The 14340-nt window shown below is 39.5% G+C and overlaps 1 protein-coding gene across 8 annotated transcripts in view; it reads right to left on the bottom strand.

Moving 5' to 3' along the window:
- The window catches only part of Gigyf2 (GRB10 interacting GYF protein 2), a 137306-nt gene that overhangs the window by 23735 nt on the left and 99231 nt on the right, over positions 1 to 14340 (bottom strand). For all 8 annotated transcript variants that reach the window (XM_085697113.2, XM_087905132.1, XM_085697125.2 and 5 more), the window contains 5 exons: positions 13536 to 13636; positions 11258 to 11358; positions 9338 to 9499; positions 6606 to 6764; positions 1070 to 1306 (listed from right to left, as the gene is read on the bottom strand). In XM_085697113.2, coding sequence (XP_085553239.2) covers positions 1070 to 1306; positions 6606 to 6764; positions 9338 to 9499; positions 11258 to 11358; positions 13536 to 13636 — 760 coding nt within the window. The remainder of the gene's footprint in view (positions 1 to 1069; positions 1307 to 6605; positions 6765 to 9337; positions 9500 to 11257; positions 11359 to 13535; positions 13637 to 14340) is intronic.

Genomic DNA, 14340 nt, shown 5'->3' with positions numbered 1-14340 from the left:
TCATAAACCTCATTCAGCAAACAGTTCAACTTGAAAACTCTTTTCATCCCTAAAAAGACTGTTTGGAAGCTGACTTACCTCAGCAAGTAGCCTGGAGGGATGGTGACTCATTTTACCAGTCCCTTGAAGAGTTTATTTAAACACAAGCTTGCTGGGTTCCACTCATAATCTGCATGTCTTACAAGATCCAGGTGACATCACTGAGAACTACTGCCTTATTAATACCACCTCCTCTTCTCTGTTCACATCACTGAATTCCAAGTCCCACTACACATCTTTATCCTGTGAGTTCCTTATAGACAAGGGAGACTAAACTTAATTCCAGACTCAACATGAAGTTTGCAGAGCATACCTACCAAGCTGCTCTCAACCTTTCCATTCACTTGACTCCATGAGCAATACTTATCCCCTGCTCCGCCACACCCAGCTTCTTCTACCTATGACCTTCAAATCTGGGCAATCAACAAATTAGGGCTTGCCAACTGTATCAAGGCAGTTCTTTCCCACTGGTCCTTCCTATTCACCCTCAACATCACCATGCCCCCCTTTTAAAGCTGACTTTTAATATTAATTTTCAACTTCAAAAAGTTATTTTAAAACTTCCACCCCCTTTATACTTCTTGTGAAGCCCTAGCTGGCCTAGAACTTGCTATGTAAACCACAATGACCTGTAACTTAAGAGGTCTGCCTGTCTCTGTCACTGGAGTTCTGGGATTAAAGGTTTGTGCCACCATCCTTGGCCTGTCTTTAAGCAATTTTTAGTAGGACCCCAAAGGCAACTGTGTTTGAGTGCTGTGTTGTGGGTTCCACCCAAAAATCAAATCTCTTTGATTTTCCTGTCAGCAGTGCTGAGATGGTAAAGAGGAGGCACTTCAATTGTCACGGAGCACCACTCAATAATAAAAAAAAAACTGGCTTGTGTTGTGCCCGTGCCACTGCTTGCTCCATCCTTATCACATATGTGTCCCTTTCAATTAAAAACATACGCAGACACACATACATTTTTGATGAACCAAATAGCCAACATAATATTTAACACAAGTAGCTCCTCTTAGGTCTAGGATTATACCTTCATCTGTGCAAGCTGCTGCTGCTGCTGCTGTTGCTGCAGCCTTCGAAGGGCTTCCTGCTGCTGCTGCCTCTGGCGCATCAGTTCCTTCTGCCGCTGCAGCTCCAGCTCCTTCCGTTTTCGTTCCTCTTCTTCGTGCCTAAGTCTGGCTGCTTCCTCTTCCATGCGCAGCCGGTTCTCCTCCAGTCGGCGCTGTGCTTCCTCCTCTTCCCGGGCCCATTTGGCAGCCTCCTCTTCCTTTCCAGAAGGAAAAATTAAAGAGAAAAAAAAATTTTTTTAAATTAATTGTAGGGAGGATAATCCATATTGCTTTTAAAGGCTTCCATCATGAATTATAAAGAAAAGATAAAGCAAAAACCCTGCTTAGGATGACATTAGTGAAAAGCAGGTTTTACAGGGGTCGCAAAGGCCTAGTGTGCTCAAGGATCCAACTCTAACAGATTATTATAGAATTGTCACTGGGTCTATGGTGAAAATGCCAACCTCAAAAGTAGTTTATCACCTGCTGTGACAAAATCTCCTAGAAATGGCATTTCAGTACTACAGGTTGAGCAAGTTTTCCAGGATTCTTCACAAGAAGTCTTAAGGCCTGGCAAAAACAATAGTTTAAACAAGCCTCAGCCAGGCCTGGAACCAGAGTGACTCCTCAAAAATCACTAAATTCCACTATATGACCCATAGGCCCTAGGGTCTTTTCAAAACATCTCTCCCTAATTAATTCCTTCCTGTCTACACTTTCCCCCTTACCTGCATTCATTTTCTTTGAGTTTACTATGTCCTCTGGTTCATTCGCTTCAGTGCTCAGCATGTCCTCACCTTTGCAGAGTTGGTTTGCTATGCCTGCAATGCTCTATCTTGTCCAGATAACACACTGTCCTAAGCTAAGGTTGGTTGCGAACCTCTGGGAGGTGGCTTTCCTCTCTATCCTTTCTTTCAGAGACTCCTCATTCATACTAACATCCTCTCCCTGCCTCCGTCCAGGACATATTCCTAAGTCTGTTACAAATAAAACCTGTTTCAACCTAACAAGGATGCAGTCATCTTTCTTGCAAATAACACTGCCTGCCACCTCAGATACTTAAAAATGACACATTTTGCTTTAAAGCTTCCTAGTTACATTTGGACAATCATGATTTAGTTCAATGAGACATCTGCTTGGAGAATTCTATGAGATACCCTTTCTCAACAAAAATAATATAGAGAAATGTAACTCCTTTATTGGACAGAGGCTGTACAAGACTGTCACACCCAAAAGTCACAACCTGAGATAAAGAACATAAAAGCAGAAATCAACCCACCAAGAGCTCGAAGAGTGTGCGAATGATCTGAATTCCACCAGCATTACTGAGTTAGTGTCCAGTGGACTTGGAGTCAGATCTCCATGACATAAGAGGCTATACTGTTTGAGCCACTTTAAGATGGGTATTTCAGTGTTTGTATTTTAAAGCATACTAACTTGGTGGTGGCACACTGCATGCCTTTAATCCCAGAATGCAGAGGCAGGTAGGTGGATCTCTGTGAGTTCAAGGCCAGCCTTGCCTACAAGAGCTAGTTCCAGAGCAGTTAGGACACAGAGAAACCCTATTTTGAAAAAAACAAATACAAACAAACAAACAAAAAAGTATACTATCTCTGCCATTTATTTCATCACCTACAGATTCGGTGAGCTGCCTTGAAATTATATATATAAACAACAATACCAGATTCAGCAAGTTGTATGAAACATACATACGTACATAATGTTTGTGCATACATACTTGTATGCATGTGGGAGGCATGGAAGAGGTACAAAGGAGGGTACCTGGGAGGGGCTAGAAAGAGGAAAGGTAGGAGGAAAAGTGATATAATTCTATTTTAATTTAAAACATATTTTTTAAAAAATTACGTATAAAAAACTATCATAGCCAAGAACATAGGAAGCATGACAGCTAAATGTAATGTGATTAGTAAGAATGCAATTCTGTAGCTCAAAAGGATGCTTAGAGAGCTTTCAGACAATCTGAGTAAACAATGGAGTTTTAATAACTGGCCTTATAACTGTTAACAGTTATAATGTACCATACTAATATAAAATATTAATAGCAGAGGAAACTATATGCAGAACATATATGGGTGCCTTCTATTTTCCCAAGTTATCTGAAAATCTAAAATTATTCTAAAAATAAAATCTTAAATATTAGAATGCAACGCTTTGGCGGTTTGGTTTCCCCCAGTGGTAGAATGCCATGACTATACCAAAGTCTGTAATTTAAAAGCATTAAATAAAATTTAAGGAATCAAAAACAAACACAAAACCAATCCAATTAGTAATACAACAACAATAATAGTAACAAACAGAACACCAAAGTGAAACAAATCTATCAGTGGTCAGAGAAAGCATTTTTCTAGTACAGCAGTGCTCCAGATTTAATCCCCAGCACTGCAAAACAAATAACCAAATATAGTATTTGCAAATTTGCAACTTTTCTCCTGAAGACACTATCTGATTTCACAGAGTCTAAGTAACATGAGATGGTTAAAGTGTGATTTCTGGGACAGCCTATGGATTTACATTTAGAAGGCAGATCTGCAAAGAGGGATGATGGAAGGAACCACGTAAGAGATGAGCCCTCAAAGCTGCTGACCCAACCTGCATGAGGTAGTGCTAAGGGACTGAACCAAAGTGGAACTGCTGGAAGACTGGAAAGAGTGTTCAATTGCTCTACGACAGGCTAGTACTAAGAAGACAGCTTCAACAATTGTCTTCAACAAGGTAAATGCCTACCAAAACAAAGCCTTCCAAGACAGCAAGAATTCATAAGCTTTATAACCACAATGTTTATTATATATTTTCTCAAAAATTCCACAAGGGCTAGGTGAGATGCATGAGGACCTGAGGGCAATCTGGCTCAGCATCTGTAATCCCACGAATCAACAGAGCTGCTTCGCTAATCTGGGTATTTTAGGCTGTGTCTCCTTTCACCCTCAGTGTTCCAGTGTGTTTCTCATAAACATTCCATTAAGGGGAGCTGAACCTCCCCACTAAACTTACAAACAAGGTCTTAGGATAGAACTATAGTAGATTTGTATGCAACTAGTAACAGAATTTAAAACACAAGGGCAAAAGGACAGAACTAAAGAGAGAGATGAACAAATAAAATCTTATATGCCTCTCTTAGCAGTGACAAAACTGGACATAAAGAAAATAAAATACTGAATGTATTAATCACCTTGATATCATTTGCAGGATTATACTCAATTGCTGAGGAGTAGATAGCCTGAAAATATACATGGTATGTACACCAAGACACACCATCATGGAGAACTTAGAGGCTATGTTTAAAAACTCCAGAAAGCCAAGATGGCTCGGCACCAGTGATTTAAGGTTGATAGCCTGAGCTTGATCCCTGGAACCCATGACGGAACGAGAGAACCAATTCCTAAGGGAGTTGTCCTCTGATCTCCATTATTTGTTTGGTGGTACACATGGTGCTTGCATTCACATCATACACCAAAAACTCATATTACATTACAGAAGCAGAAGGTAGAAAAGGACAATGTGGGAAGTGGGGAAGAATGAACTCTAGAAAAGGGGATAGTAGGACACAGATATGAAGGGGGAAAGCGAGAAAAAAAAAACTTAACTAGGGAGGGACTTAAAGGGGAAGGACTTAACTAGAGTAGGGGAAGGGAGGGCAATACAGAAGGAGAGGGAGGGAAGAACATGCTTGAAAAAGCCACAAGGAAACAATAGATTAGACAGATAACAGGTAGGGTGACAGACAGACAAGCAGTGGAATTATCCAACACAATCTAACAAAAACCCAAGTTCCAGGCAAGAAACATTTCCTTCAAGTTAGTCAGGAGACCACAAGAGACCCCCTAAAGTAATATAAACTACTACCATTATCCTTGGCTGCCTTCTGAAGGTGAGACCCTGTTGCTAAAGACATGACACACTCTGAATATAGAAATAAGAGATCAATCTAGAAGCCTCCTCCGTAATGACTAAGCTCTCATAGTACCAGAAGGTGCCACACAGACTGCCAGATGAAAAAAGTAATCAACAATCCTACCCAGCTGTAAAATATGTAAATCACAAAAATGACAAGCTGAGAAAGATACTCCCAATGGTGCAACAGTGGCACTTACATTCTGGGAGTAACCAACAGATGTCTAACTGGACTTAAGGCTGCTCAATAATATAGACCTCATACCTGGTATTGTAAGCCTAGTGAAGAACCTATGGCCAGAATGGTCAAACCCTATTACTGGGAGAACCTACTACTGCCATTTTCCTAAACCATTATAGCTTCCAACTGTATCCTTAGACATAGATAAGTACAGTTCTCACCCTTTGTCAAAGCAATTTCTTTTTGCAGCAGAGAAATTACTGACTGTAAGACATACCCAGTTTCAAAAGGGTTATCTACAACACAACTCCTGCAACTAAGATGCAGGGAACATCACGGAGGATCATAAGATTAGGACAGCTACTGTGAGATAGTGTCTTAAAGACATGGCACAGATGCTGAACCCATCAACAGTATGGTTGATTGAATTAGACTTGAAAAGATCACATCAGTCAATATAACAACATAAAGAAAAATCTCAACACAGTCTCACCTCTATATAAAGAGCTATAGGCACTCAATGAATCAGTTTTATCCAGGGACAAGCCCCCAACAGGTTTCCCAATCCTAAGTGGTCATCCCTAAACAAATGTATCTATGGGCAACAAGTGGACTCTGGAAGGTGTGTTTGTGTGTGTACATATACAAATAGTTATAGGACAAGAGGTCATGAATTCAATAAGGGAAAGAAGGATTTGGAAGCAGGATAGACAGAGCTGGAAATAATGTAAACAGAGTATACTCATTTTTGAAATTCTCAAAAACATTTCAAAGATACTATTAAGAACAAAGGATATAGGCAAACCACAGTCTAAAGGAGCATACAGGTAAAAACATTTATTTAACAAAGAATATATTTTCAGAATATAAAGATTACACATCTAAGAGAACTAAAACTTTAAATTGGTGGGGGAAACCTAAAAATTACCAAATCAAAACCTAAGTGTTTCAATCACGCCACCAAAAAAGCATAGAAAATAGCCCCAAAATCCATGCTATTATGGATTTTATTTTTTAATGGTGGTGTATACCTTTAATTTCAGCACTTAGAAAGCAGAAATGGGCAGAGCTCTGTGAGATTGGAGGTAATCTAATCTACATAGTGATTATGTAGTGAGCTCCAGAACAGAGAAAGCTACACAGTGAGACCCGTCCCCTTCTCAAAAATAAGAATAAATTTTGAAAACCCTACACCTTTTGTACTTTTAACAAAGAGATGAAGAAAATGAGAAAGACCAATTTCTGTTTCCCTCAGAGAACAAGTGTTCATTTGAAGAGGTAAAGAATATAGACTGAAGTAACAAGTCTCAGAACACTCAGGTTTCTCTTGGTAACAGTCAGCAAACTGAGAAACCTCAGAGGAGCTGCGTCCTACTACAAACTCCTAGCTTCAAAACCAATCAGCACAGTAAGTATCTTGTCACCTGCTTGCGTAGTAGTTCTTCCTGCTTCCTCCTTTCTTCTTCTTCTCTCCTCCTCTCCTCCAGCCTTCTAAGCGCTTCTTCCTGCTGCTGCCTTTCCTCCTCTTCTCGCTGCCGCCTTAGTGCAATCTCTTGCTCCCGCTGGCGCCGCAGAGCCTCCTCCTAAAGAGAACAGCAGGGTGGGTAGAATGTGTGTGAAGCTCTGGCTTGCCAGTATTCAAAGAGGAACTAAGTCTCTGTAAGTATAGAACAGGATCCGGAGTGAAAAGTACACGTAAGTTGAGAAGTAATCACGTATTATGATTTAAAAAAAAAAAAAGGTCAGTCAGGCAGTGGTGATGCATACCTCTAATCAAGCACTCAGGAGGGAGAGGCAGGCAGACCTCTGAGTTCAAGGCTAGCCTGGACAACAGACTGAGTTTCAGGACAGTCAAGGCTATACAGAGAAACTCCGTTGGGGTGGAGAAGAGCGGCAGATAAAAACAAAAACAAACAAACAAAACACAAAAACAAACAAACAACAATAACAACAACAAAAAACATAATGAAGCTGGACATGGTGGTGCAGAATTTGAATCCCAGCACTCAGATACAGAGGCAGGAAGACCTCTGTAACTCTAACGCCAGCCTGATCTATATGGCAAGATGCTGTCTTCAAAAGAAATAAAATGAACAAAAAGCCAACTATTTAAAACATCAGTACACTGCAAAACAGTAATAAGTCTACTCTGGCTTGGACACATGACCCATGTTTACTGCTAACCCTAGACAGAATATTGGAACGCAGGTGCTACTTTCTCTGTTGGTACTCTTTAGCCCTTATTTTTTTATCACCTAAAAGACAAAAAGGATAAAGAGGCTAAATCTACATACACATCAAAACCTAGTGAAGAAAAGTCATGAGAACATCTTCTGCAGGATAACAATTCCACCAATAAGTACAACATAGAATCATGTAGGAAAGGAACACTGAGTGCTGCAGAATTAAATGCATATCTTTTTTAACCCAATCCCAACCCCACCCCTGAGACAGGGTTCCTCTATGTAGACCAAGCTGGCCTTACACTCAGAGATCTAGCTCCCTCTGCCTCCCAAGCTGGGTTTAAAGGCTTATGCCACTACTGCCTGGCTTCTTTTTTGAATCTTTAAAAATTTCATATATGTGTACTATATTTACATCATCTTTCTTGATGTCGCATCTCATTCTCTCTCAAATTCATAGTCTCTTATTTTTAAAAGATTTATTTATTTTTATGTGGTATGGGTGTTTTACCTGAATGTATACCTGCCTTGTGTACCACATGAGTGCCTGATAGCCTTAGGGGGCAAAATAGAACACCGGATGCTTTGGAATTGTGGTTCTCAACCTATGGGTTGCAATTCCTTTGGGGGGGGGGGTCACATATCAGACATCCTATATATCAAATTTTATATTACAATTCATAACAGTAGTAACATTACAGCTATGAAATAGCAACAAAATAATTTTATGGTTGGGGTCATCACAATATGAGAAATTGTATTAAAGGGTTGCAGCATTAGGAAGGTTAAGAACCACTGACATAGAACATGAGTTATAGATGGTTATGAGCCATTATGTGGGTGATCGGCATCTAATCCCAGTTCCTCTGGAAGAGTAGCCAGTGCTTAATCATGTTTCTAGTCCTTCACTGTTATCTTACATTAACATTTTTATTTTACCATGGGTCCTTCTGTTCTTCACAGAGATCAACTTAGAGCAAATAAGTACAAACTTGTGACTAAAAGCTATGTTTTAGGCAACCAGAAGAGAGTCTTCCATTGGAGTCTATAAGTACTCCACTAGAAATACAGACCAAACAAGTTAAGGTCAACTAATTACTCGAAATTAAACAATGAAAACACATGAAAATCTATACTGTAGATTAGTTAAGTAATCTAGACAAGAGGTACTCAGGAGTGACCCAGCTTGTACACACAGAGCTCTTCATGAGATAGGTAGGCATTGTTTGACTACATGAGGTACCCAGAGTAGTCAAAATCATAGAGACAGAATGAAGAATGTAAACAGCAGGGGAAAAAGAAATGGAAATCACTGCTTCAAAGGTCAAGAATGTTCACTTTGCTGGCTGGAGAGATGGCTCAGAGGTTAAGAGCATTGCCTGCTCTTCCAAAGGTCCCAAGTTCAATTCCCAGCAACCACATGGCGGCTCACAACCATCTGTAATGAGGTCTGGTGCCCTCTTCTGGCCAGCAGGCATACACACAGACAGAATATTGTATACATAATAAATAATTAAATATTTAAAAAAAGGAATGTTTACTTTGGGAAGATGAGCTATTCTTCAACTGGACAGTAATGAGTCATCACCACAGTAAGAACATATATGATGCCACTGACTGTACACTTCAAATTTTATATGTATGTCATCACAAGGGTTAATTTGAAAGCACATTTGACTTTAAAACAAAATAGTAATGTTGTGCAGCAAAATACTTCATGTTTTTACCAGCAAGTTCAGAATAGCTGAAATCTAATTAGGTTATGAATAAATTATGAAAAGTTAAGACTGACCACTAGCCCTTTAGTGGACACTGATAGAAAACAAGTTCTTTCTGAAGGTGAGTGAGTTTTCTAGTCCCATCATTATAGCCTTCTCTCCCCACTGCTCTTGATATGGAAGGGAACACATCACCAAAGCCCCTCACCAAGGAGCCAAAAGCTTCTCTTATGTGCAGAGCTCCCAGAGACATACCTGCTTCCTTCTAGCCAGCTCCTCCTCTTCCCGTCTTTTCCTTTCTTCCTCCTGCTGCCTCCGAAGAATTTCCTCCTGTTGTCTACGGAGTTCTTCTTGCCTCTTTCGCTCCTCCTCTTCCCTTTTTGCCCTCATTTCTGCCTCTCTTCTCTCCTGCTCTAGCTGGATGATGAAACAGAATTTCCATTGATTTGACAGCAAGCATAGGGTAATTTGAAGCAAAGCATTTAGTAATTTCAGAGGTGAGAGGTTGATGTTGCCATACACACTTAGTAGCACCCTGCTGTGCTGCAGTGTGTGGATAAAACTCCGAATCTCTTAAGCTCCAAGATGGCATAGTAATCACTTTTCTGCTCTTCTAAACTACATGAATGTTCTTCCCACTTTGATCACCTCTTCCCTTAACATGACATTACACCACATCTTTAAGATGTGGGACACAAAGTAGCCAACATGAGAGTAACATCAGAAGTATCCTCAAGTGTATCTATGGTATTTCTTTACTTGTCTCTACAGAACACCTCTGACTGGGATCTAACAGTGTGACTATAAGGTTTCAACAACTACCAGCATGGCTGTTAGGAATGAATGAAAAGTTTAACATCAACAACACTTCAGGTTTTCTCTTTTCTCACCTATATTCTAAGAGTCTCACCCAATTCTCTCACCCCAAATTCTGTCTCTTCGACTCAAAACCTAATCAGTAAAGGGGGTTAGGGATTGGGGAAGCCAGGCTTACTTGGCAGCGTTTCTTGCCATGAAAATAAATTCTATCATGAAGTGTTCAAGACACTCATGACAGCCCTGCTCGTCTTAACTCCTCAGACTGTCCCTTGGCTCCAAGTCAGATGACATTACTTAAACTATTTCCTGATTCCTGAATGTTCTCAAATCCATCTAGTCAGCACTATTTCCTTTAACTGCAATTTAATTTTCATATCTGAAAACCCACGCTGAGGCATGGTGACACATCCCAGTATTTGGAAAGCAGAGGCAGTAGAACCACCTCAAGTTTGAGGCCAACTTGGTCTACCGAGTAACTTCCAAGACAGTCAGGGTTACAATAGTGAGATCATGTCACAAACAAAACCAAACTCCTATAAATCTTGAAATGCAAAGTAATTTATGAATTGCTAACTATCAAAAATATTACCCACCTCTCTAAGCTCTCTGATACACTCTGGAACACCCTGTAAGTTTAACTGCCGCTTGTCTACATCTCCCTACCCACCTGAGAACTGGCAAACTACTTGAAATATATTATTCTTACCTACATATCCTCAGCAAAAAGCACTGAGGAACTATAAGAGACTAAACTCAAGAACTGTAAAGAACTCACTCTCTCATTTATGGAGACAGCTCTCATCATGGACCTTTTCATACTCTGGGTTCTATAAAGAGACCATAACCCCCTTGGGATATAAGATGCATTAAGTGTGACTCTCCTTGGGTGTGAGAATAGAACAATTAGAATCATAGCATGCTCTGGCATAGATATCCTGTTTTGGCAAGTTCTAAACCAAAATTCAAGATTGTTAGTTCCTCTAGATTCTAAAGATCATGCTGAACATTTCAGCTTCATGCCCGAGGATACGAGGAATGCAAGCCACAGATCAAGAAACTATAACAATGTAGCAGATATTTCCTAACAGTATTCATGATGAATAATCATACCAAGAATAATGTAAGTAAAATATACATCTGACCATGATCATCATTAAGGAACTTAATACTAACCAATTTTAATTGAGGTCTTTAGTTTTTTGAGGGGAAAGAGGGCACCAAAAGACAAGAATACAAATGTACTTATTCCAGCTAAGTATAAATAAACTAAAAATAAAATAGTAGCTAGAAGAAAAGAAATAAAATCTTGCATCCTACAGCTGGAAGGTACACAGTTATGAAGAGTAAGTTCCAGACCTTTGCAGCTTTGGCCTTCTCTAGTTGCTGAAGCTGTTCCAGGGAAGGGCCTGGTGTTGCTGTGTCCAAGGGAAGATCCCATACACTACCACCTTCCCAAACTGTAAGACAAAGACAAAAATGAGGAAGGTACTAGAGTATAGTGTCGTCACATAATCGCAGATGAAGAGGTAATAATGAAGAGATGTTCCCTGAACCTGAAATGAACTCTATCATATACAACTGTTCTGTCTTTGGGAGGAGTGTGCGGGGCTGTCTTGCTATACAGTCCAAAATAACCCTGAATGTGAGTTCCTCCCTTGTCAGTCTCCCAAATGCTGAGATTAAAAGCATATGCCACCATGTTTTGCTGTTTTGTTTTAAAAGAAACTGAGCCAGCACGTTCTTATAAATACTCTTCAATACATAATGAAGATAAGGAAGTATGAGACATTTACTGAAGAACCAATTTCATCCTTGTAATGCTCTGTACAAGTACCTGATGATATGTCCCCATCTTTAGAGATGAACTAATTTTAAAACTTCAAAAGGAACAGGGCAAAAATGGCATGGTAATTCCAATACCAAATTACACAGAGGAGAGATTTCTAGTAGCCATACAATCTCCTACTGCACACCAAGTAGAGAAGCAGGTGGGTACACACTATATATACACACACACACTAAATGTCACTCAGCTGGTCATCTTAAGGTGGTAATGTGAGCTACATCTCTTTGGAGAGAGCCTGGACAGGTCTTACAAATTACACTTAGTCTTGAGTAGGAACCCCTTATTATTTACTTCTACACCTGGCAAACAAAGTATATGGCCAAATGTAGAAGCAAATATAAGGGTTTTCAAGCCAAGGATGGGGATACATTTCTATAATACCAGCACTCTGGAAGTAGAGCTCGCAGGAGGATCCTAAGTTCAAGGTCAGTCTTGGAAACATATTAAATCAAAGCTACATGAAACCTTACCTCAAAGAAAAATAAAACAACAAAATTAAGGCTTCGGAGTCTATTATTTTACTGTTAGTTAAACTTGTTGACACTAATTCTCTTATTTTCCTTTTTGTGGTACTAGAGATTTAATAGTGTTGCACATACTAGACAAGTATTTTACCACTGAACTTACAACCCTAGACATCATTTTTCTGCATACCTATTATAATATATCTGTGCAAATTAAATACTGTGTGTATAAAACCAATTGAGTACTTAAAAGGACCTGACTACATGTAAACTGTTTGAGCTACTTAGAAGCTCCAAAAACCTAAATATAAATGAATACCAAAAAAAAAAGAATAATGTGGGCTGGCAGGGTGATTCATTGGTGATTCATTGCCATCAAGTCTGATAACCAGAGTTTGACCCCTAGGGCTGACAAGGTAGTAGAGAACCAACTGGCACAAGTTGTCCTCACCTTCATGAGTGCACTGTGGCACCTGTGCCCACAGACACACACCATACACAAATAAACAAACAAACAAACTAATAAATAAATAAGAATAATATATACACAGTAGGAAAGTTTTCCTTTAATCTCTTTGGGAAGATTTCAGAAGGAAGACACTAGGCCCTCTACTGCCTACTCTGTAGGGTCAGTTCTAAAACTATCACTTGATGGCTCACCAACTCTAAAAAAGTTGGTTCTTAAGAATTTATCAGCTAATTACTCTTGCCTATAAGCATTATTGGTCAGTCAAACTCTCCATTTTTGTGTGTATTATACCTTAGCAACAAAACAAGCTTATTCCACCAATTACCAAGATTTTAAAAATCTCAACTACCAAGTTTTCTAATTTGACACACAAAGTATCACAGAACAAGAGAAGGTGTTCATTTAAAGTGGGTATTTCTCATGCTAAAATTTGGCAGCACCTGTAAGGTTAGACATCTTTAGTTGCAACAAAGAGAACATCATTACTTTACGCACACAAACCCCGACACACACTCCAGCGGAGGTATCAAAAACAAAATACTTTTCAAGGCTGGAGATATGGAAAATTAACATAGCCCTTGCCTGCCACAGAAGGGTCTGGAGACTGTTTCAGCAAGACAAAACAAAACAACCTACATTAGTTAGAACAATAAAAACAGAAACTGACTCATATAATTCAAACAGTTTACATACTAAACACTTCCTAGAAAGCCTTTCCTGGATCTACCACATTATGAAGCTTCTTTAAAAAAAAATCAGTAATAATAGACATATATGACATTTAAAAATTAACTATAAATAACTATTACACTCTAAATCCCTTATGTTACACTATAAGCAAAGCTCAATTTTTACCTGTGGGCTGTGAGGCTGCTGGCTGAAGCTCCCAGATAGAGCCAGTATCTGGCACTGACACAGACCTAGTTACTGAGGGAATGATGTTCTGATCAGATATTCTGCAAAAGGGAAATAAAACGTCAATGTGTTCCTGTCACTTAAAAAAATAAGATAAAGAGGGATTTTTAGATTACTAGTAGGTTTCTGAGTTGTCAGGCTAGGAAACACCATCATTTTGTTGCTGTTGTCTTGTTTTGTTTTACTGAGACAGAGTTCCACGATGTAGCACTGGATGACCTAGAACTTACTATATAGACCAGACTGGCCTCAGAGATGGATCTGCTTCTGCTTTGTTAGTATTAGGCCCTATTTTAAAAGGATGAAAACTGGGTGTGGTGGTACATGCCTTCAATCCTAGTTCTTGGAAGACAAGCAGATCTCTAAGGTAGCCTGGTCTATATATAGTGAGACCCTGTCTTGAAATAATAGCAACACCCAAGAACTGCATCTCACTTGTCTCTAAGGTCTTCTATATATCAGGTTAATCAAGCCCTCAGTATCTCAAGGGTACATTTTGCTTACCATTAAAATAGAGACCAAGCCAGGCGTGGTGTGGCACATGTCTTTAATTCCAGCACTTGGGAAACAGAGGCAGGCAGACCTTTGAGTCTAAGGCTATCCTGGTCTTACAGAAAGAGTTCCAGAACAGCCAGGGCTACACAGAGAGACAATGTCTTGAATACATGCATGCATGCATGCATGCATGCATACATACATACGTAATAGAAGCCTGACTGTTAACCTGCTTACCTCACAGCATCGG

This window comes from Myodes glareolus, chromosome 1 (assembly GCF_982192425.1).
Source record: "Myodes glareolus chromosome 1, mMyoGla1.1, whole genome shotgun sequence".
Taxonomy (NCBI): domain Eukaryota; kingdom Metazoa; phylum Chordata; class Mammalia; order Rodentia; family Cricetidae; genus Myodes; species Myodes glareolus.
This window is presented reverse-complemented; position numbering and strand designations above follow the sequence as displayed.